General features: G+C 55.2%; 9 protein-coding genes across 9 annotated transcripts; 3 read left to right on the top strand and 6 right to left on the bottom strand.

The window, feature by feature from the left end:
- Positions 1 to 290: 290 nt before the first annotated feature.
- Positions 291 to 1,814, top strand: A1O7_06558 (uncharacterized protein; the record flags this gene model as incomplete). The annotated part of the gene is made up of 1 exon (XM_007760560.1): positions 291 to 1,814. One exon carries the CDS (start codon positions 291 to 293, stop codon positions 1,812 to 1,814), a length of 1,524 nt encoding a protein of 507 aa, XP_007758750.1.
- A 1,013-nt stretch (positions 1,815 to 2,827) lies between these two features.
- Positions 2,828 to 4,060, bottom strand: A1O7_06557 (uncharacterized protein; the record flags this gene model as incomplete). The annotated part of the gene is made up of 1 exon (XM_007760559.1): positions 2,828 to 4,060. The coding sequence occupies one exon, from the start codon at positions 4,058 to 4,060 to the stop codon at positions 2,828 to 2,830; it is 1,233 nt and encodes a 410-aa protein (XP_007758749.1).
- Positions 4,061 to 4,842: 782 nt separating this feature from the next.
- A1O7_06556 (uncharacterized protein) lies at positions 4,843 to 5,667 on the bottom strand (the record flags this gene model as incomplete). Its single annotated transcript, XM_007760558.1, has 1 exon — positions 4,843 to 5,667. One exon carries the CDS (start codon positions 5,665 to 5,667, stop codon positions 4,843 to 4,845), a length of 825 nt encoding a protein of 274 aa, XP_007758748.1.
- A 1,691-nt stretch (positions 5,668 to 7,358) lies between these two features.
- Positions 7,359 to 8,485, bottom strand: A1O7_06555 (uncharacterized protein; the record flags this gene model as incomplete). Its single annotated transcript, XM_007760557.1, has 2 exons — positions 7,359 to 7,576; positions 7,627 to 8,485. The coding sequence occupies 2 exons, from the start codon at positions 8,483 to 8,485 to the stop codon at positions 7,359 to 7,361; spliced, it is 1,077 nt and encodes a 358-aa protein (XP_007758747.1).
- Positions 8,486 to 10,013: 1,528 nt separating this feature from the next.
- Positions 10,014 to 11,923, bottom strand: A1O7_06554 (uncharacterized protein; the record flags this gene model as incomplete). The annotated part of the gene is made up of 2 exons (XM_007760556.1): positions 10,014 to 11,694; positions 11,742 to 11,923. 2 exons carry the CDS (start codon positions 11,921 to 11,923, stop codon positions 10,014 to 10,016), a joined length of 1,863 nt encoding a protein of 620 aa, XP_007758746.1.
- A 531-nt stretch (positions 11,924 to 12,454) lies between these two features.
- A1O7_06553 (uncharacterized protein) lies at positions 12,455 to 14,542 on the top strand (the record flags this gene model as incomplete). Its single annotated transcript, XM_007760555.1, has 1 exon — positions 12,455 to 14,542. One exon carries the CDS (start codon positions 12,455 to 12,457, stop codon positions 14,540 to 14,542), a length of 2,088 nt encoding a protein of 695 aa, XP_007758745.1.
- A 1,443-nt stretch (positions 14,543 to 15,985) lies between these two features.
- A1O7_06552 (uncharacterized protein) lies at positions 15,986 to 17,353 on the bottom strand (the record flags this gene model as incomplete). The annotated part of the gene is made up of 2 exons (XM_007760554.1): positions 15,986 to 17,142; positions 17,215 to 17,353. 2 exons carry the CDS (start codon positions 17,351 to 17,353, stop codon positions 15,986 to 15,988), a joined length of 1,296 nt encoding a protein of 431 aa, XP_007758744.1.
- A 430-nt stretch (positions 17,354 to 17,783) lies between these two features.
- On the top strand, positions 17,784 to 19,067 carry A1O7_06551 (uncharacterized protein; the record flags this gene model as incomplete). Its single annotated transcript, XM_007760553.1, has 1 exon — positions 17,784 to 19,067. One exon carries the CDS (start codon positions 17,784 to 17,786, stop codon positions 19,065 to 19,067), a length of 1,284 nt encoding a protein of 427 aa, XP_007758743.1.
- A 195-nt stretch (positions 19,068 to 19,262) lies between these two features.
- On the bottom strand, positions 19,263 to 20,229 carry A1O7_06550 (alcohol dehydrogenase; the record flags this gene model as incomplete). Its single annotated transcript, XM_007760552.1, has 6 exons — positions 19,263 to 19,373; positions 19,436 to 19,576; positions 19,625 to 19,732; positions 19,780 to 19,929; positions 19,988 to 20,132; positions 20,186 to 20,229. 6 exons carry the CDS (start codon positions 20,227 to 20,229, stop codon positions 19,263 to 19,265), a joined length of 699 nt encoding a protein of 232 aa, XP_007758742.1.
- Between the last annotated feature and the right edge of the window lie 1,341 nt (positions 20,230 to 21,570).

Below are 21,570 nucleotides of genomic sequence, written 5' to 3'. Positions count from 1 at the left end.
CTTGAGAGCTCAGCCTAGTATCTTCCGGGTGCGGAGGGGTTGAAGTTTCACGATTCGAGTCTCACCAACAGCGTCGACCGTATGGTGCGTGTCGATTGGTGGCATTGTACGAGTACGAATACAACTAACTGAAAGCGTACTCTGTACCAATATTAGTCGCGCTCTACCTTCCCCTTTGGGATACTGTAATGCTCGGCGCGTCCAGTCAGGCTGGCCTGCGTTGTGCCTCTCTATGACATATCCTTCCTTCTCACAAGAGCTCCGTCCACGGGAACTGCTTGCCCGGTTCAATGCGAGCAGCCCGGCGGCTACTCTTAACCCTTTCAACTTGGAATACCCGTAGTCAGACGACCGTCTCGTTCAGTCCTGTCTCGCCTGCCCAGCGTCGGGCAGTACATGATCGCGCGCAGCCAGGGACTTCTGCGACATGGAATCTCCAAGAGCTATGGCGCGTCTCGAAAGAGACCGGGCCCCTTGTTTTCCACTTGCTCACGGATGATCCGTACATCAACCTCTCCATAGAGCATTACCTGCTCACCAAATCCTCTCCGGAATCCCACATACTGTTGTTCTACACCAATCGACCGTGCGTAGTTATTGGTCGCAACCAGAACCCTTGGCTGGAGACGGATTTAAAAAGAATACAGGAAGGTCTTGGGCCTGAAGAGCAGGTGTCGGATCCGGCTGAGAAGCAATTGGCACCGGGTAGACGCCAGGGGGACATTGTACCGGTCGACCTCGTCCGCCGTCGCAGTGGAGGGGGCACCGTCTTCCACGACTCCGGCAATCTCAACTACTCGATCATTGTCCCCAACACGAGGTCCTTCACTCGAAGCAAACATGCTGAAATGGTCGTGCAAGCGCTGCGGGCTCTGAAGACCCCAGCGCACGAGTGGCTCTCGTCCGAAAGCCAAAGGAGCGACTTCCCAAAAATACGGGTCAACGAGCGCAATGACATTGTCATGCAGAGACCCAACGCAGCCGAATGGTTGAAAGTCAGCGGCAGCGCGTACAAGCTGACAAGAGGTCGGGCCCTGCATCACGGCACGCTGCTCTACTCCAGCCCGTACATCCACCGTATATCCGACCTTCTGAGAAGTCCCGGTCGCGACTTCATCACCGCCCAGGGCGTCGAAAGCGTGCGCAGCAAAGTTGGGAACCTTGCCCATACAGCAAGCCAGAATATGCGGGACAATATCCGAAAGGACATCACCGAGGCCATCGTACAACAGTTCTGGGCCATGTATGGGGAAGGCCAGCCCCGAGAACGTGGCGTCAACGAGATCATACTCTCCGCACCGGCCTCCTTGGACGAGCTCGAAGAGCAGAACCCATGGCTCGCGCAGGGTGTGCAAGAACTCCTGTCCCCAAGCTGGATCTTCGAGCAGACGCCCAAGTTCGAGTTCAAGAGCGGCATGCTCGACAGTCACGAGGTCGACCTGCACGCCGATAAGGGGGTGTTAAAGTCGATGTCTCTAAAACGTCCTGTTCCTGGATCGGGATCAGCGGACAACCCCGACGGATTGGTCTGGAGGCAGTGGAGAAAGGACTTTGGCAAGACTGCGGAACATGGCAGCGAAGGTGATGTCAGTGCGAATGTAAAGCTCTATCAGGTGCAAGATTGGCAAGCGTTGCTGAAAGCGACGTCGAGCGCGGAAAGTGAGATCACAGAGTTCGGTACCCAGGGTAAGGACGGAAGAGAGCATACGAGTGGGAGTGAAAGTGTGAATGTGAGCGTGAAAGTTCCGCCCACGTTGGTGCAGCGACTCGAGGCAGTCTTCCCTCCATTCAAAGCAGCGAGGAAGGATGAATGAATGACGCTGATTGAAGTTGAATAATGCGTGGCTACCTAGGTAGGTTAGTCCTGACGGGCTTCTGCGGGGATACGGCCATACAGCGATATTCGAGAAGGGCGGCCATGGGCAGCACTCTAGGTACGGAGTACGGAGTACGGAGTACAATATATACCAAACACCAGAAAATACAGCGATGGCATGCATGCATTCATAGTCCCTCCATTTCTGAACCCTAGACATCAGATCGCCTAGACATCATGATCGCATTATATCGCCGACACTACATGATATGACATGACATAATATACCTAGGTAGTATACGGAGTAGATAGCCCCTGAAATGAGGTACGTGTTGTATGTGATTGACGATGAATATGCTAGTCCTGATGGTGTTTTCTTACTCCGTAGGCTGGGTGAGAAGGTAAGGTAAGGTAAGGTAAGCTAAGGTACGGAGTAAGGGTGAGAGGTACAACCATGGTAGTAATAGTGTCTCAACATCCAGAATCCAGATATCCGAGTTTGGGCTCGGGTTCAGCCCAGATCATCTAAGGGTAGATCACTTCAGTAATCAATCAACTAACAGTGAAAGGGAGAATTGCAACGGCCAGGGGCAGGGCCAGGGCCAGAAATCCACGATTTCATGATTTGAATGTCTTCAGTACCTGCGCAGCACACCACACCACACCACGACACGGCACACTCAGTACAGTACAGTACATTCCGGACGTCAGAGGATACAGTACATTTGGGGTACATACACACACCCACTCGGTATGTTAAGAGACCCGTACGGGACGGTACGAACTGAACTGTAATCAACAGTACTGTACTCTGTACTCTGTACTGTACCTGGAAAGAGCATCGCTCCGAAATCATGCCAGCCTCACCAGCACGGTGGCCATGTACGGTAACGGCATGGTATCACCAGGTATGCCTTCCAGCTCAATTGCATCTCGGTGGGACCTCCCGCGCACAAGGACGTCGACCATGACCATCAACGTTTGATAGAAGTGATGAGAGGAGCCGGTTTCTCAAGAAATGTCCATGGCATCACCGCCGCCGCCACCGCCACCACCACCACTGCGGTGCTCCACCTCATGCTGGGACGGCTGCTGTTCCCGAGTCGGAAGAGTGATATCCCGCCGTTGACCGCCGGAGGACTGGTCGCCCGAGTGAGACTGAGACGCGCTCTGAGACGCGCTCCCGCTCTGCTGGCTCAGAATCTCCATTTCTCGGAACAAGCGCTCGTACTCTGCGTCGTCGTCGGCATCATCAACCGGAAACTCGTCCTGTGGCATCATTCCGCCTTGTCGGTCAAATTCATGCTCGAATTCGTACTGCCTCACGAGGTCGTCATATTCCTCCGTCGGACTCATCTCTTCCGGCAAGATCTCCTCATCCTCTTCTTGCTCCTCCTCCTCCTCCTCCTCAATCTCCACGCCGGCCTCCACGGCGGCGCGTCGAGCCATCTGCTCTTGCCAGCCTCTCCTTTCCTTCACAAAGTCCATACGAAGAAGTTGGTCTCCAACCAGTTCACTTCGCTCGTTGTCCCTCCTCCGGCGTATGCGATCCAGGAATTTTGACTTGCGTTCCTCTCGATTCCTCGTCGTGTGGGTCGCGAGGAGGGTCGAGGGCGAGGACTCCCGCGAACGCAGTTCCCACTGTGAGACGCGCGATGGCTGAGGGGCCGCGGCCCGGAAGGTGAACGATGAATCGTCAAGAGGCGACGAAAATGCAGCGACGCGGGTGGTTGTCTGCGGCCGAGGAGTCGAATCGAAAGGCGCTGTGACGAACGTGGACGATCCTCCTGCCACTGAAGCATTCAAGTTCCCCGCTGGCGTTGAGTCCGCGCGGGCATCGCATCCAGGTCGATCCCCATCGATCTCGTCGGTAATCCAATTCTCATCAACCCCATCCCCGTCTGCTGCGTCTGCACACCGGGGCGGGCTCGAACCCAACAGGGTCCCTGCGCTCTTCGAGAGGCCATCCCGCGTAGGACTCGACATCAGGTTCAGATTCGCATTCCGGGCGGTCCGTAGGGGCGACGGGGCGTGAGCGGTGTAATATCCTTTGTGGTTCTTTCCACCCGCGTAAGGGTCTGTGAAGACGTGTTGTTTCGTCTGTGGGTGCGAAGCCGTCAGGGCTACACGAGAGCCGTATTGTTTCGTGACCGGCGATGTGAACGGGTTTGAGTTCCAGCTTGGTAGTGCTTGGGGCTGAGGCAAGGGCGCTGGCGCTGGTATCGGTGATGAGAGGAAGAACATTCTTCTGCCTCTATTGATCGATGCGCGGTAAGAGAGAGGTTGGACGGGACAGTGTACGATAGGACCGTGGTGCAATGTCAAGACAACTGCCTGGTTGTGTCGAGCTCTTGCTTCCACTTTCACGTGTTCTGCGCTGCGGCGTCGAGTGCTGTACGAGTGCTGTGCAATGTGTTAGGTAGAAATCAAAACGGCTCAACGGCTCCCGATGACGCGTGGTGAAAAGCGCGACCGGGCAAGCGTGTTCGGGGGGTGGGACCGGGCTAGCCGAACCCGGGTTAAGTGGTCGGTCACGTGGTACCCTCAACATCATCTCTACGTTCGGCGCTGGCATGGACCGGCTACACCGGCGTACGAGGTACAGTATAACGCGTTGTTGCGTGAAGCACTCTATAATGATGTTCGCATGTGGAAGAGAAGGTGTTTACGGAGGTACTGATTCTGGCTCTGCCAAACGGAGTACATGAAGGAAATGAAATTTGTCTCTCTACTACCTGGCCAATGAGCTGAGGCATCCAGCCCTGCAGCACCACTTCCTTTTTCATTTGTCTTATGTACAAATCGAACAAAATAGGAGACTTCTGAGGATGGTGCTGACCTGCACAATTACGCGCCTTCTAACACGGTTCAAGATTCTGTCGAGGTGCCCACTGCACCTCTTCTTCTTCCGGGTAGCTCCGGAGTTGGGGCTCGCTTCCATGATTTGATCGACGATGCTCGGTTTCCGCTAATATCACAACACAAGATTTCTCATAAGGATCGTCAAGCCGGCGGCCAAGCATGCCTCAGAAGTTAGAGGCGGTGTTGACAGGGCCTGGCTGGTGGTATTGATCCAATGTTGAACGGAAAGGGGTAGAATCGGCGGTGGTACCACTGAGCTTGTCCTGGTTGTTGTTGGGGTCGTAGAGATCGTCGTCATGGAGGTTCTTCTTCTTGCCCCAGATTCTCCACGCAGTGTAAGCGAGACCAGCGAGCAATAGAGCACCACCGATGCCACCAACCACGCCTCCAATGGTAGCCTTGGTCGAGTCGCTGAGTCCGGAGCTACCACCTTTGGAGCCGTTGCTGGTCAGTGAAGCAGGGTCGACGCTGGTCGTGAAGGGGACGACGCTGCTGCTTGTGCTCGTCAGGTGGATGGTGCTGCCCGCGCTGACACTTGTGATTGTGGTAACCACCTCGGAAACCGAGCTGCTGGTGATCAGGGTTCTTGATGGAGTCAACGTGCTCGTGACGGTGGATGTGGAGTCATCGGAGGAGCTTGTGGGTTCGGATGAACTCGTAGGAGGAGTGTGTGTAGATGTCGTCGTGATGACAGTCACGGATTGAGACGAGGTGGGAGGGAGAACAACGGTAGAGGAAGTGGTGATGGTGATTGCAGATGTGGTATCGCTAGTTACAGTAACAGAAGTAGTTGTGTCGTCGTCGTCGCCATCGCTGCTGGTCGGCGTCGCAGTGCCTGAAACAGTGGCAGAGTCGGTGGACGAGCTCGAACCACCTGTGGTCAGCGCAATGCTCTGACGCTTGAAGAGTGCAATGGCATCGTCGAGCGGGTCGGCGGAAACGATTGATGCGCTCAGCATGCCGAATAGGAGAAAAGCGAGTGACCGCATTGTGAGGAGGTTTTAGGGAGGGGCCTCGCGTCCGAGGTCGATGATCGATCGACTACGCCCTCAAGCGAATGTCAATGAGAAAAAGTGTCTCTCTCTTTCGAGAGTCAAAGGTTTGTTGTCTGATGGAAAGCGCAAGTCGGGGCGAAACGAAGGGCCAATCTCGGCAACAGTCGAAAAAGTACGCACGTGTCGAGGTTTCGGTTGGGTGTTACAGCGTAAACGCTGGTGACGGTCCGACGTTGGTTGAAAGAAAGGGTGTTGACAAGAGAAAGAAAGGGACAAAGCGAGAGATGAGAAGAAAGCCGGAAACCCTCCTAAGAGTTCAACTGAAGAGTGAGACTGAAAAGAGAAAAGTGGAAAGCCTTCACGGTGAAGTGTGTCAGAAGGTTGCAAAGCAAGAGAAGTGCAGAGAATGAATGACCAGAAAGCGCAAACGCCAATCTGCTCGGCGGGATTGAGCGGCAATATTGGCGCACTTCAGGTGCAAGGAGCACGAGCAGTAATGGGCGTTGAACCAATCCCGACGGCCCGTTTCAGGGACCCTTTGGCCTTTGGGGACGGGCCAGTGCGGGCCCATGCCGCCAAATCGCCAGTGTCTTCTCCAGACTCAAGACTGTGGCCGATCCAAGACAGCACCAACTGACGACTCTATTGAGGTTGATCATCCGCTGTTGGATCGGGCGGCTTTCCTTCAGGCCTCGCGATGAACGAAGATCAATTCTCCGACAAGATCTTGCCCTTTGCCCGAGTACAGTGCGAGGTAGCAGTTCTGGGTGCGGCAAGGAGCACTCGTACGCATCTGTTCCGCTCCGTGCATTAGCATAGAGCATCCCTACATGCAATCGAAGGAACGGACAGCTTGATTGGATGACGGCCGTCGACGTTGCAGGGTGGCACACAATCGCGGTGTAATGCAACCTTAGTATCGTGTGAAAGCCGTCTACGGGAACCCTATGCACGAGATGCCTCGCAGACGCAGTTCGCAAAGTCTTCTCGAAATGACATGCATTACCGACGCATCCTCGTCCATGCGTTGGGCCGCATGCGACGCCATCTGGTGGCGTGAGGTGCGGGCGTATGAAAAGCCCATGGCTGAAACCCGTGAGATCTCTCGGTGCATACTTTCCGAGGACGATTACAAAGTCAGGCGGTGTTTGTATTGGTCCCTTGATTGTGAAGAAAGGTCATCTGGTCGTGTTCGGTACGAGTGCTGGCTAACATCAGCATCGTCCACGGATTATCCGGAATCGGCTATTTCTTTGAGATCCAGCTGTCTTCGCTGTTAGATACGTATGCGACCCAAGACGTATCTTGCCGTCTTAGTCAGATCCCTGCGAATAGCCCTCAAGGTCCCAGCTATTCGCGCGTGTCGCTTGTCCCATGCTGTGCTACTGATAAACTTTAACGTACTCCTTCGGCGTCTTCCATTCGACCAATTGTACATGATCACCAAGTCGTCGAACCCGCTTGCTACACACTTGTAGCCTGCATGACATGGTTCGCGTGGTCCTGGTGGTGGGAATTTTGTATACAGCGTGCACAATCTTCCCCTTTTACAGGGAACGTTCCTGTCTCCCGAGTCGGAATTACAGGTGCTCCTGCCCTACTCGGTAGATCAAACAGATATCCCATTATATTGCATTGATGGTACAGCATAATCTTGCATGCATGGCCCATGGCGGGCCTTTTGTTCAGATCACCGCGTGCTCGGGCCTCGCCTCCTCGCCTTGCACGCTGTACATATGGAACTGAGCAAAGATGGTGACATCCTCGACCATTGTGCCCAGACTGCCAATCAGCCAGGGCAGGTTCTTCAGGACGTACTGATGCTCGGTGGAATGGCAGAGAATACCGGCCCCGTACGTGAGGTTCCCCATTAGAGACAGGATGAAGAAAAGGAGGGATAAGCCTGGCAATGTGTAAGCGCCTGGACAGCGGAACGAACGGTTACAAGCATACCTTCGCAACTTCGATCCCTCGCGTTCTTGATGATCTGCGGGATTCTCGCACCCAGGTACGCCACCGCGCTGAAGTATCCCAGCACCAATGCGCCGGCAGGCATAGCTTCGGCCTCGTCTCCCGTGGACATGGGCGAAGGTTTCCACGCCCCGGACTCATAGGCGAGCGCCCACCCGGCAGTCCCGATGACCCCAATCGCAATGACACTCATAGCGTTCTTGAACCACAGCGTCGTGCCGGAGGCGTCGCGCTCCTCGAGGATCTTGGCCAGATGATCGTTCTGCGCGGCGACGCTGCTCCTCCGCCGTCGCAGGCTGGCACTGCTTCGCCTGCGATCCATAGACCCCGGGATCGTCATACTATTGGTCCTCGTGCGCTTGAGCAGCGGTTCCTCCTCCCCGTGGCTTTCCTCCTCGGGCTGGCGGGCGGGGACCTGTGCGTGCCCGTCTGCTTGCGGCCTAGAACCAGAACCAGAACTCGAACTGCCGAGTAGGGACTCGCGGCTCAGCAACGCCTTGCCTTCCCGCCTCTTGTTTCTCAACCCATAATACATGCACTGCCCGATGAGCACCCCGTCCGCAATGCAGAAATAAACCCCGATCGCAACGACGACGGGCACCAGCCCCGCCCACAGCGCGCCCGCAAGGTTTGCAATATCGCCCAGAAACCACACGAAGATGAACGCCAGGGAGATGGCTTCGGCGCTGGAGTTTCGGTAGTTCTCGATCAGCTGGGGCACGAGGAGGAAGATCCAGCACGCGAGCGAGATGGAGCCGAATATGCCGGAGAGGGCTTCGCGCGTGGTGAGGGGGGTGTCGTAGGTGTTGGGAGTGGTGAGGGCAGCGACAAGGGTGGCCATTATGCCGCGTTTGGTGATGCAAGGAGTACTTTTGTTCAGCGCATCATTTGATCAAGAAGAGGAGAGAAGCAGCCACCACGGTAGGTGAGAGGAGGAGCTTTGCAAAGTTGAGTCCGAGCTGGAGCTTGGGCTTTGGGCTTGCCATAAGAGCACGAGCTCGATCGGGTCGTGATCTTCGGGGCGGCGCCAGGCGCAACCCCACACCTGGGACATTTTTTCGGTGCGCCTAGACTTTCCCCCCATAGAAAAATGCAGCTTGCACACGACGTCGTGTGCACTCCGTACAGTGCATAGATAGGAGTAGACTACTCGGTACAGCAGCTGCAATAAATGTAAAGGACGTCCCAATCGCAATTCCACGCTCAATCAACTGACAATGTCGCCATCATGACATACGGAACACAGGACCGTCTTGTGTCTTATTCAACCCACCACCTCCGCCTTCACAGCTTTGCCGGCCATCAATGTGAAGCGCACCACGGTTCCTTTGCGCGTGGCTCTGTCTCCTCCCGTCGTCGTCAGTTGCGGAGCTGAGGTGGCAGGCGAACATTTGGATCCAGCGGTAATCAGTTTCCGTTGTCGGTTGTTGGACGTTCCCGCCTTCCAGGCTGGACATGGCTGTACGGGTGGTGAGCCGTTCATGGTGGTCCCGAGTGGTGTAGGTAATCTCTTGCCATTGTGACTGCTTGCTCCTGGTGGCCCTCGTCAGTGCTATGGCAGAATGGGATGTAGGAGGTGGGCAATGCACTTGTTATCCGTCTCGTAACCCCCATTTCGAGCAAGTGGTGTCCCTGTTGCCCTGCTTTGGCTTGAGAGCTTGATGGAAATTGGGCTTGCTTGGATGCAATCGCTTGGACAACTATCCTGACTCTTTCGATTGTAGAGTTGAAACCGATGGGACTGCGGGATCGGAATTCAACGCGTGTTCGTGGATGGCTAGATTTATGCTTTGTAGGTCCTCTTGTGAATGTCGAAGTTTGAGAGCGAGAGAACCTTGTTCATGTCTTCCCAGGATCACAACGATTGAACTGTTTGCCTCTCAGCAAAGACACGTTGTTTGGTCGCATACATCTCGTGGGCCTGGCGCCGCTGATGTTGACAATGGTTGTGGGATTTCTGTTCCTGTTTGTCCCACTGATGGGGTGAATGCTCTTTGTTTGAGGGTCTCCTTTCCACAACCTGTTCCAAAAGGCAAACAACAACCGAAAACATGGCCTGAGCGACTCAAGTGAGCTCTCGCAGTTGTGTGATTTTGTAGCAGACCGTCATGGGCCATGTCTGACTGATGGTGCAGGCTTGTGAGAACTTGTCTCTCGCGCGTTGTGAGCTTGACACAGTTTCGTCCCTGTGGACATGGGCTCAACCCACAACACAACTTTCCACCAAGTCTTTTCCACTTGCATTGCGCTTTGTCGTCTTATTCATTTGTGCAAGGCATCGTGATCAGGGATCACTGGCCTACAGCACAGACTGGGGGTCTCGAAATTTCCAACATTGATAGAGGCGCACACCCCCTCGGATTCTGAGCTCAGCCGAGCCCGCTCCGCATCATGATGGGCAAGACCTTGGCCTGCAGGCTTTTGTAGATGTCGAGAATACCAACCATGCCTGCCCACTTTTTGGACAGTGTATTCAGCAAAATCAAGCATGTGCCCGAGATCTCATGGATTCCGTGGAAGTCTACCGGTCCTTCCGCCTCACCACTGAGCTCGCGGGAGAAGCTCACCACGGGCAGACGCCCGTCAATCGCCAACAAGCAATGCGCCATAATGGTGATAGTGGCTTGATGAATGTAGTGCGCGGAGACTATGGTGATCGGATACATGCCCCAAGCAGTTCCCTCGGCGCCGCGGAAGATTTTGTTGTAGAAGTCGACCACTTTGACAGCTGAATGATAGCTTTCTCGAGGGATGACTTCGGTGATTTCCGGGCCAAGCATGGGTTCCTTGGTGGCCGCCAATGCTCGCAACAACAGAGGCTGGAATAGGAAGCAGATTGACGTGTCGAATCCCATGTCGCATGTCATGCTGCCCATGCCCACGTTGCTCTCAATGAAGTGGAGTTCTCGTCGCCACGCCAACATTGACTCAACACTGTGCTCATACCACATCCGAGGTAGACTGGGGGCCAGCGCCGGCAGATATAGTTCTCGGAAGATTTCCGAGCGGAGATATGTCAGTCTGTAATAGTGGGATGTGAGGATACTCTGGATTTTCTCTGGATCTGCCATGGTAGCCTCGTTGATTGCGGCAGGATATTCTGCAGTGATGATCTCTTCGGTCAGGTCCGAGGGTCGACCAAGGTGTTGACCCATGGTTCGCTCGATGCAGTACAGGCCCCAGAAAATGCCGCGGCGTCTCTTTCGACTCTTCTCGTCTTCGTACTCATCGTTGGGTTCGGTGTGATAGTTGAGCTCCACGCTCAGTCGACAGGCAAAATCCAACAGTTTCCAGAGATCGCCTTTTCGGGGTTGGAAGAGTGTGAAGAGGATCAATAGCAGCAGTGCCTGCAGGGCATCACAAGACACATCGGATGTGACCTCCTCTACGCATTGCAGCCCCTCGGCATAATAGGCCATAGACTCGGTATCGTAGACAGAATGATGCCTTGCCTTGTTCGCCGAAGCGATGGCACAGATCATGGCAACCCGGAAGAATTGGTGTGCCTCTTTTCCGGCGAGGTATTTGACATTCGAGCCATGATGGCGGAGATACGTGTCGATCTCGTAGGTCATATCTTCCGGGTCGAAAAAGTTCATCATGATGTTCGTGGTGGACATGTACAGACCGATGAGCATCTGGATCTCGGTTCGAGATGGGGTAGCTCGCGGCTGCAGAGGCTCGGCGACCTCGGTGCTCTGAGCGTTGAGCCAGAATTCGGGACCGGCATAGTCTGGATGATGGACCATGGGGCCTAGCTTCGCCTGGGCGTGCACGAGGACCTCGACCACCAAAGCATATGGGGAGCTGCTGCCGAGAAACTGCCAGCACGTCGGATTTGCATGTTCGATGATGAAGTGCTTGTCAAAAGATAGGTCGCTTGTGTATGTGCCCCAGTCGTTGGTCGGAGGGTCGAGGTTGGTGGATGTGAGCGAAGCATTTCTTTCATGATGCGGCGGCTGGAAGGGAGTCAATGGCACAACCTCCCCGTTCACCGAGGCTTGGACAGCTCGTAACCGGCTGAGACGCGTCAATAGCGAATGCACATAGCTTCTCCCAGTCAGTCCAGGCGCCGCGAGACAGTGCAACCTACTCACCTTCGCGGTAGGGTCTGTTGCAAGGCATGGTCGAAAAAGGTACATTCGGCCTTGCCCTTGAGGCACAGGCGACAGGCAGGCAGGTTCGTGTCACACTTCCTCCTCAGGCGGCGGCATCTTTGACAGGTGGGCAGGAGGCGTGTCAGATCTGCTTCGGAGATGGTCGTGTTGTCGAAGTCCATGTTGTGTCAGTTCCGACCGACCAAGTCCGTTTTACGGGGTAGCTAGGTATCCAAGGCGTGTATGAACAAGGACATGTGCGCTTCCGTGACGCAGCCTTGCCGCGAAAGCTTGGAAGTCGAGGATATCAAGTGCCAGACCTGTCTCCAGCTTCACTCACAGCAATATTGTGGTTTCGAGAGGGAGAATGCAGATGCAAATGATTAGCCGAGGGCGGCGAGGAGGAAGGAAGAGGAGAGGCGCCCGCACTGCCGCCCGCGCCCTTCTGTCTTTCTTTCGATAGGCGCGCAGGTGGCGGGGTTGCGCGATAAGGGAAGGCGAATTGCTCCAACACGATCCAGCACGTCGATACCGGCCGTCTCATCTCTCTTTCTTATTCTGGCAGCCGGAAGCACGCCATACAACCTGAGCCGTCGGCTGCTGATTGCCGTTGCATCTTATCCTCTGCTTAAGTGTCAGACCCGGGAGATCGAGACCGACACTGAGCACCGTCGAACATTGACGTTTGCGATGAACGGCTGATCAACACCACCATGAGCGAGTGTCGCCGTTCCGTACTATCCTGTGCCCGCTGCCGCAGACGCAAAATCAAGTGCGACCGGGCAATCCCCTGCGGCCAATGCATCGCCGCAAAGTCGGAATGCACGGGCTTCAGCTCGAAGGACCAGGATCCCAATATCCCGCGGAGCATCGTCCAGCATCTCGAGGCCGAAATCGCCAAAGTGGAAGGAGAACTCGCGCGCAATGGCCATCTGGCAGAGCTCAACGCCTCGGACATTCTCGCCGGCATGCCGACGAACGACGGTGTGCCCATCGATGATTCAGCTTTACCAATCATGGAGCTGCCTGCCACCAAGCCGAACACTCCTCCTAAGCTGAGCCTCAACACCGACAACCTCGCACCCTCAACCGCCCCGCGAGACACCATCCGCGACGAGGTCATGACCTGCGGCGAACTACAGGCCATGATATTTGCCATCCTGCCGACGGGCCCAGGAATCACCGACCTCATCTCCAGGGTCCGAATGAGCCTGACACCGTCCACGGCCATCGCATCCGGGTCACCCAGAGAAGCACGCCGGAAATCCATCTCGCGCGCCAACCACGAGGTCAGCTGTACCATGCTCAAATCTATCCCGACACCGATTCTGCGAAGTCTAATCAAGAAGTACATGACGCGAGTGTACCCCATCTATCCAGTTCTCCATGCCCCTTCCCTCTGGCAACAACTTGAAAAAGTCATCAAGACTCTACAGGAACTGCCAGAAAAGCACCGCTCTGTGGCCCCCTCGTTCGATTTCCTCATCATATACCTCATGCTCTCCATCTCCGCCACATTGGGCAGCGCCCGGACGGGCCACGAAGCCAAGCACATGGTCTTTTCCGGCTCGCTCTTCGAAGAAGGCATCCAGCACCTGTCCGACAAGGCCAAAATCCCCTCCGATCTAGCAGGCATACAAGTCACGCTCATGGTCCTACAGTACGCATCGATCAATCCTCGCCTCGCCAACGTGTGGATGTTGACTGGTGCGGCGATGCGCGCGTGCCTCGAACTCGGTCTGCACCGCGAACCCCCAGAGGCACTACAATTCGACCAGTTGACCCTGGACCTCCGTCGCCGCCTCTTCTGGTGTGCATACAATTTCGACCGTGCCATCTGCTCGGCTTTGCAACGCCCGCTTTCCATCCCCGATCAGAGCATCGACGCGCACTTCCCCTCCGTCCTGGACGATCGGCACATCCACCCCAACGGCATCGACGCTACAGGCGCAGAGACAAAGACACACAATCTCCGCTGGATCCACTTCCGTCGGCTCCAGTCCGCCATGACGGAGGTGCACTTTCAAGGCAAACCGCTGGAACACGGGCAAAGCTGGGAGGATTGGCTCGTCAGCATGGAACGCCGCCTGCAGGCGTGGTACGAGGACTACAATGACGGGCACGAGCTCACCGAATTTACGCTCGCCCATGGACTGACGAACCTGCACCGGCCGAGTCCCAGAGTGCCGCTCCCGGGACCCAGGAGCCTCATGGTCGCGTTTGAAGCGGCCTGCTCGAGTGCCAAGTCCCTTCGCGATCACATCCTCACGGGCTTTTACCGACGGAGTTGGTTGATCGCGCATCACGTGCTAGAGAATAGTATGGTTGTCTTGTTCTGTCTGAGACACGGCTTCGACACCATCTCGGCCAGGTTCAACGCACAGCAGATCTTCGAAATGACCAAGGTCTTCACGGCGAATTTTCTGGCCCTGGCCGCACAGGGCTGGAACGAAGTCTCGAACTACGCAGGTGTGTACGAGCGGCTCCTCGGCCCACTTCTCGAATCCGTCTTCTCGAACCGACCTCCGTCTCTTTCGTCGTTCGGTCCGGCCCAAGACGCCGAACTCACGCGCATGCTGTACCCCGGCCCTGCGCAACTCGACAAACTGCGCTTCGGCAGTCGCTCCGGCTATGAAGGAGATGGTCTTCCCACGTTTGATGTCGGGACCTTGAACTGGGAGGAATTCAGCGTCAGTGATACAAGGAGCGCCAGTGCCGACGGCTTCGTCGCGGGATGGGACTTGTTTGACCCCAATGCCGTCAGCAGCGGTGCCCACGATCTGGTCTTCGGAATGGCTTGATCTATTGCATATTGTCGAGGACTCGCATCGTCCTCCACAGAAAGGAAATCGTCGAAAGAGCACACTCGTGGTGATGGCCCCGGAGCATAACTATGTATTGATCCTCGGCAGCACAATGGACAGGGAGTACACTGTACCGCGCAGTGCCTCGCTGCATGCATAGCAGATCAGCTCAGCAGTGCTCAGCTCAGCTCATCTCCGATGCACGACCCACTCAGGGATCTGACCACCCCCCTGCCTCTCAATCAGGTCCTCGCCTGGTTCCACTCCACCCAACCAGGCATGCAGCCAAGCAAGCAGTCAGCCGGCCGCTCAATCTCAGTGGTTCCAGGACCCGAGAACACGCCACCCCAGCGCGCCCTTGTTAAAATCGAAGCTTGATTCGGCTCGTTTAAGCCAGCTCAGCTTCATCTACTCGCTCGGCGTAGGGTCTCCAAGTTAGGTCGCATGTCCACCATCTTGCCATGTACTCGGATCTGGTGTCCTCCTTCGTCTCCCGGAACGGGTTCGGTGCAGATACGGTGTGTTGCGATGAACGGATCCGCATGGAATGTGGCTTTTATTCATCTTCGGTGTAGCGGGGAGAGCGATGCGGGAGCCAAACTGAGGACGGTCGGGTTGAGCCAGTAAATGACTGAGCAGCAGAACAGGTGCGACGACGTGCGTGATGGCATGGAGAGGGTCGATAGATTTTATCTCCCTCCTCAACCATTCCGCTTGGAGAGGCCAACAGAGGGAGGGGACAACTCGACCGGCGACGTGGATATAATGTACATTATATCTTCTTTCATGTCACTGCCACTAAGCAGCAGCCAACCAAGACATCGGCATGATTGATGGACGGATCGGCGAAATGATGCATGGGGAGCAGAACAAGGAATTGGATCAGGATCAGGATCAGGATCAGGACCACGACCGCGACCATGCCATGGACATGCATGACGGCCGAATGTACTCCGCTCTGGTTTGATTGATAATACGATTCCTTACGCGATTGTGGGAGAAGCGAAGAAGTCTGAAGATATGAAAGGGGCCTATCTCTGAACGGCGCTCATGAATGTTCGGTGCCGCCTACTGACTGCAACTGCCGGAGGGGAAGGCAATGAGACAGTGTGGTTTGGAGTACGATCCATCGTCAAATTATACCATCTCGTATTGTACTTGGCTTGCGATCTCGTTCCGTCCGTCGTGATATACGTTTCTCATCTGTCTTCCAGGTGTTTTTACGCTTCTCGTCCGTTCGTCGCGTCATATGCTCCTTGTCCGCCATCTTGGACACCTCTCGTTCGATATGTCCATCACTTGGGCGTGGCAAGTCGCTTACATGCCGAGTCACTGTATGGCATGTATGCCCCACTCCCGGGTTCAACATGATCGAGACATTGGCACTCATCCACGCATCCACGGCGACAACGCCGCTTAGCTCCCTCGCTCTCTCGCGCCTCACTGCGTAGGACAACCCTCCTCCGACCCGTCTCCGCCAGCACCAGCGCCGCCACCGCCAAGCAAACCGCCCATTCCTCCCATGGCGGGAAACGGATTCGCAACCAGTTCCTCGGGCGGGGCGCCCTCGGCCTGCATCTCCTGCATCTTCTCCCAGATGAACTCCCTGCACTTGGGGTCCTCGTCCGAGTAACCCGGCTCTTCGAACTTGGCGACAATATCGCGCACGATCCGGTGCTGGCGCGTGAACCTGTCAAAGTCGGCGGGTGACAGTTTCGGTGCCTTGCGACTACTGCTCTTCGACGCCTTCGGGTCGTTGGCTTCCAGGTAGTCCGGAAACTTCTGCGCTAGCTCCTTCATCGGGTCGTACAACATTTCCTTGTTGGTCAACTGTTCCATCATGGAAAGGAACATCTTGGAGAGGTCCCCTTCGGAGGAGGCATCCCCAGATTCGGAATCCAGGGAGCGGAGAAGATCCGCGAGGAGGTCCTCCTCGGATTTCTGTTGCGTCGCGGTCGTGGTGGCGCTGGTGGCTGCGGCGGAGGATTCCGACATGCGGGCCATGGTGCGGCGGATGGTGTCTTCGAACGAGGTGGAGGGTTGTTGTTTCGGTAGTGGCTTGGAGGAAGAGGGAGAAACACTGTCCTTTGCGGGTCGTGATGACTCGGGGCTTGTGGACTCGGAAGCTCTGGATTTCACCGCTGGTTTGCTGTCGCCTTTGCTCTCACTCTCACGACGGTCGCGTTCGTCGTGCGCTAGGTTGGACACTTTGGACCCGGCGTCTTCGCCCAGTATAGCTTTAAGCAGGTCCTCTGGCTGGATGCCCTCTGCCTCCATCTTTTGCGTGAATTCCTCCAATTCGCGGCCCATCTTGGCGATATCTTCTGGTGTGGCTGCGCTGGCGGCGGGATCGAGACTCATCTTCGACATCACCGAGGACATCTCGGCGGTGAGCCGCGCCATGAAGGCGTCTTCAGATTCATTTTCATGTGGGCCGGACGGCAAGGGAATGTCGGGGGGGAGAGCTGCTTCGGAGGCGGGTCTACCTGGACCGGAGGAGAAAGGCGTGGGTTCTGAAGGCTCGGATTTCTGCTGTAGTTGCTGCTTCTGCTGTAGTTGTTGTGTGGCCCTAGCTTCGGAAAACTGGTCGAGGACGTCTGGATCGCAAATCTATATTAGTATGTGGTTGTTGTTGTGCCGGGGTGGCTGGCTTGAGCCTCTAATCTTACCGTCGAGGTCGTCAAAATCAGGATCCGAGTCGTCGTCCTCAAATGCTGCTCCGGGAGGGTTCTGTGCTGCCGACTCCGCTGCAGTAGCTTTCGACTCGGTGCCCGTGCTGGACTGCTTCGACTCAAGCCGTTCAGCCATGTCTTTCACCTGCGCGCCCGCGAATCGCACAAGGCTCTAATTCAATAAGGCTTTGCGCAAGTCTCGGCTGAGTTGCGAAACGCAAGGGTTGAGGGCCGGGTTTTGAGTGACAGTGTCCGTGAGAGATCCTTTGTGGGAGATCAGCTGAATCCAATGATCCCGACAATGTCACCTCGATATGCAGAACTTCAGATCGATCCTCGTACCACCGTACTTTGAGTTGCGAGGCATCACTCACAGCGGGAGCGCCATCAATCCGGCAGGCCGAGGCATGACGATAGTCGTCGGAATTGTTAGGGCCGTGGGGCATTGCAAAGATTGGCTCATGATTGGTCGATTTGCAGCCTCGTCGCGTCAATGCCACTGCATTTGTTTCGAATACTAATCACCGCGTAGACACGTATCTGACCTGTGTTCTATCCCAGCACGCATGAGGCGGCTCCTTTCACCATCGGCGACCTGCTCGCGGATATGGCCTCGCACTTCCAAATTCTTCTTGAAGTCCAGGCTTGCCGGTCGCCGTTGGTATAGCCAGGAACCTCTGAGCGACGACCCCCTAAGGATTCTTTTTTGTGGCACAGACTCCTTCAGCACAGTCTCTTTAGAAGCCTTGCACAACTACTCAAAGACACCTGGGAGCGGTATCCTTTCAGTCGATGTCGTAACAAAAACAGACAAGAGGGTTGGCCGATCAAGGAGGCAAATTCGAGCGCCAGCCATCAAGGACGTTGCAGTGAAACGTGGTCTGGCTGTGCACCAGATCGATACATTTACCGGCTGGCAGCCTCCCATTTTCGGCGACACCAGGAAGGACCCATGCAACCTGATCATTGCTGTCTCATTTGGGCTTCTTATACCGCCTCGAATTCTGGGCACTGCCAAATATGGCGGTCTCAACGTTCACCCGTCAATGCTCCCCGACCTGCGCGGTCCGGCACCTATTGAGTGGTCTATTCTTCTTGGCCGGAGGAAGACGGGCGTATCGTTGCAGACGCTTCACCCTTCACGGTTCGACGAGGGGCTAGTTTTGGATCAAACCCCACAGCCTGGAATAGGCATACCCAACCCAGATACAATTACCTCAAAAGAGCTTGAGGGTTACCTGGCTCGCATCGGCGCGGAAATGTTGGTCGACGCAATTAAGAACAAATTGTACATCCCACCGTACAATCCCATTCAGCCTGACCGACACATCTCAAAGGCGGACTTGATTCACGCTCCGAAGATCAAGATGGAGTTCCGCGCTGTCGACTTCACACAACTCAGAAGAACAGAGATACTCAGACGCAACCGAGCATGTGGACCCCTTCATGCCTTCGCTAGCTCTGGTTCCGAGCCGGGCCAGACGCGTCGAATCAACCTCGACGCGGCCATGCGAACTCTCGATGAAGGAGATATTCCTGAAGAAGTCCAATCTGCAGCGCTATCGATTCCTGAAGCAGTTCCATACGCGATCGTCTGCGCACGGAAAAACATCAGTGAGAGTCACAAGCCTCTGATCGTCAACGCGAAGAAGGGTCCCGATGGAGAAAGTCGACAGATTGTGATTCCCGAGGTCACTGTGGCTGCTATGTCGAGGGCTCCCGGTGCTGCAGCTGCTGCACGCGCCAGACTCTTCGCACAACCCGACTCCTTCGGACATTTCACACTGTACCGCTTCGCGCACCCACTCACTGCACAGCCAACGCCTACGGAGTCTACCACTTCCCCGTAGGTCCATCGAAGAGCCGGGTCTATCGAATGACAATGCCAGAGTCTGGAGTCGTCAGCACTAATTCCTCGTTGCACGACCAACGCCAAACTGATTATCACAAAAAATCGGAGACTTACCGACAATGATCTGCTGGCCTGTCATTGAGGTGTTCTTCGCAAGTGAGATGTATGCATCGGCACAGTCATCCAGTCGAGTCTAGAACGTCAGTCCGTTGAATGCATCCTCTTCTGGGGGAATACAGACCTCTTGTTTCAAAACAGCATTGTTCTTGATGGTGTTGATGCGCTCTTCACTGTACTTTAAGCCCTGTCATATGGTCAATATCGATGATGCTCTTCTCTGAGCTCTCCCCTGTTCTCGCCACTTACCCACTCCGTGAGAAGGAGACCTGGAAGTACGGCATTGACCCTGATCTTCGGACCCTGCGTAGTGGCAAGGCATTTCATCAAATGCAGTCCTGCTGCCTTGGTGACTGAGTAGCCCATGCTACTTCCACCTTGGCTGACCCCCTATACCGTGTCAATATGCCTGGGTTGGACGGCATCCGGTCCACTTACTGCAATCGAGGATGAGATGATGAAAGCTCCTCCATCAGGGTTCGCGTTGAAGATGGGAACAGCTTGCTGCATCAGCACCAGGTGGGACATGACGTTGGTTGACCAGCACTTCCCGAGTCAATAAGGAGTCTCATTCTCGATGCTTCCAACCGTACCTTGTTCCACTCGTCATGACTCATGTCATTTAGATCTCCAAAGTTGGTAAACCTGGTCCAGCCTGCGTTGTTGATAATGATATCAAGGCCTCCTAGTTGCTCAACGCTTTCCTTCACGAGACGGATGGTGTCTTCGACAACACCAATGTCCTGTGAAGCGCGATCAGACGACAAGAGACTTTCCTTTGGAGGGGCGGCGTATCCTCACGGCTTGTATGACAGCAGTCTTGGCTCCCAATTCTTTGCATTTGTTGGCCACTTGATCAGCCCTGTCTTTGCTGCTCACGTAGTTAACAACCACGTTGGACCCTTCTGCGGCGAACTTTTCGCATAGCAGCGCTCCTAAACCCCTGCTCTACCTGTCAACAATGTCTTGAGGCGTTTCAGTCTCAATGCTTGCCTCGACCCTCCAGTCACCAACACATTTCGGCCTTTGAGAGAGTAGGGCATCTTCAGAGGAAACCACTGGTATCTTTGACGCCGTTGTGTCCCTCGGTATTACTAGGATTCTAGCCCTCTCGACCGGATATATAGCTTGTCCGAGTTTTGGAGTGGGATGCCCGGCCTACAGTGATTATTCACGAGTACGCTTGATTATGCGGGGCGGCACAACAAGAGGGAGCACGTACCGTGCTGGGTGAACCCACACTTCGTATTCATTTCAAATGGGCTGACGCCGCGAATTGGCCGTCCAATGCCGCGGTATGGACTAGACCACGGTACTTTCTCGTTTGCCGACGGATTCGTATATGATCACCATCATCCGTTAGTGGGGAGGGGGCGGTGCACTCCGGTCTCAGCTATCTCGACGACATCGTGCTTTACACAGTAGCTAGGTTGATAACCGCGGCCCCCAGGCATAGGAGATTACTGACTATGCTTGCAACGTGATCTGGGCGGGATGAAGCATATCTGACGAATATGTGGTAGTCCAAGTGTGAAGAGCCTGGCCTGCAGGTTCTGATCGAGGAGCAAATGCAAAAACACAAGACCCGACTTTCCACTCGCTGTTTTCTACTTAAGCATCAAGCATGTCGGATATCAGTTGCTGCTTCCCAGCGGCGTTGTGATCTTGAAGTCCACGCCATTTCATTGTCTCGCTGGGATGGCTCCTATCGACGCAGCCAGCCTGCGCCTGCCGTACTTCAACGGACGTCGCTCACCATGGTCGCTGCCGCCTTCCACCATCTTGCCCTCGATTTGCAACAGAAGAGTAACTGCTCTCTCCTGTATACTTCTCTCACCATGCCACTGCTACCTGCGTTTCTCCTTCCCGCGGTCTCTCGTTTGTTTTTCTGGAGAACCACCATGACCATGTCAGTCAGATGTCGAGTATCGACGTGATCTTTTCATGACACGCCTATATCCTGTCAAGCATGGTGTCGCACACCCATAACCGCTCCAGGAGCAAGAGTTCCTTTTCGATTTTCTCCTTGAACACAATACGGTCTTTTAGTCGTGCTGGCTCACGACAAGGTGAGGAAACCTCTAAAGCATACCCTACCAGGACTAACCAGTGCTCAGCTTCGAGGATCCCGTCCAAGGACGAATTGCGGGCGGGCGCTGAGTCTAGTCTCTCGCATCGATGTGACCCGAACAATCAGCCACCTCCAACACCTGAACCGAGTTTCGTCAACAATGGCGGGGAAGAGCCTGTTAAGACCAACTCACTAGAAAGACTGAAGATCCAGGAGACAGCCACGGCTCCTAAGGAACCGCAGAGATTCAACAGCATACGTCGACGAGCGCATCGGCTGCGGCCCAAGTCATGGCTGCCCTTCACACGCCCGG

The sequence above is a fragment of the Cladophialophora yegresii genome (assembly GCF_000585515.1).
Source record: "Cladophialophora yegresii CBS 114405 chromosome Unknown aczIN-supercont1.4, whole genome shotgun sequence".
NCBI lineage: Eukaryota > Fungi > Ascomycota > Eurotiomycetes > Chaetothyriales > Herpotrichiellaceae > Cladophialophora > Cladophialophora yegresii.
The sequence above is the reverse complement of the archived record's forward strand: the minus strand, read 5'-3'. Positions and strand labels throughout refer to the sequence as shown.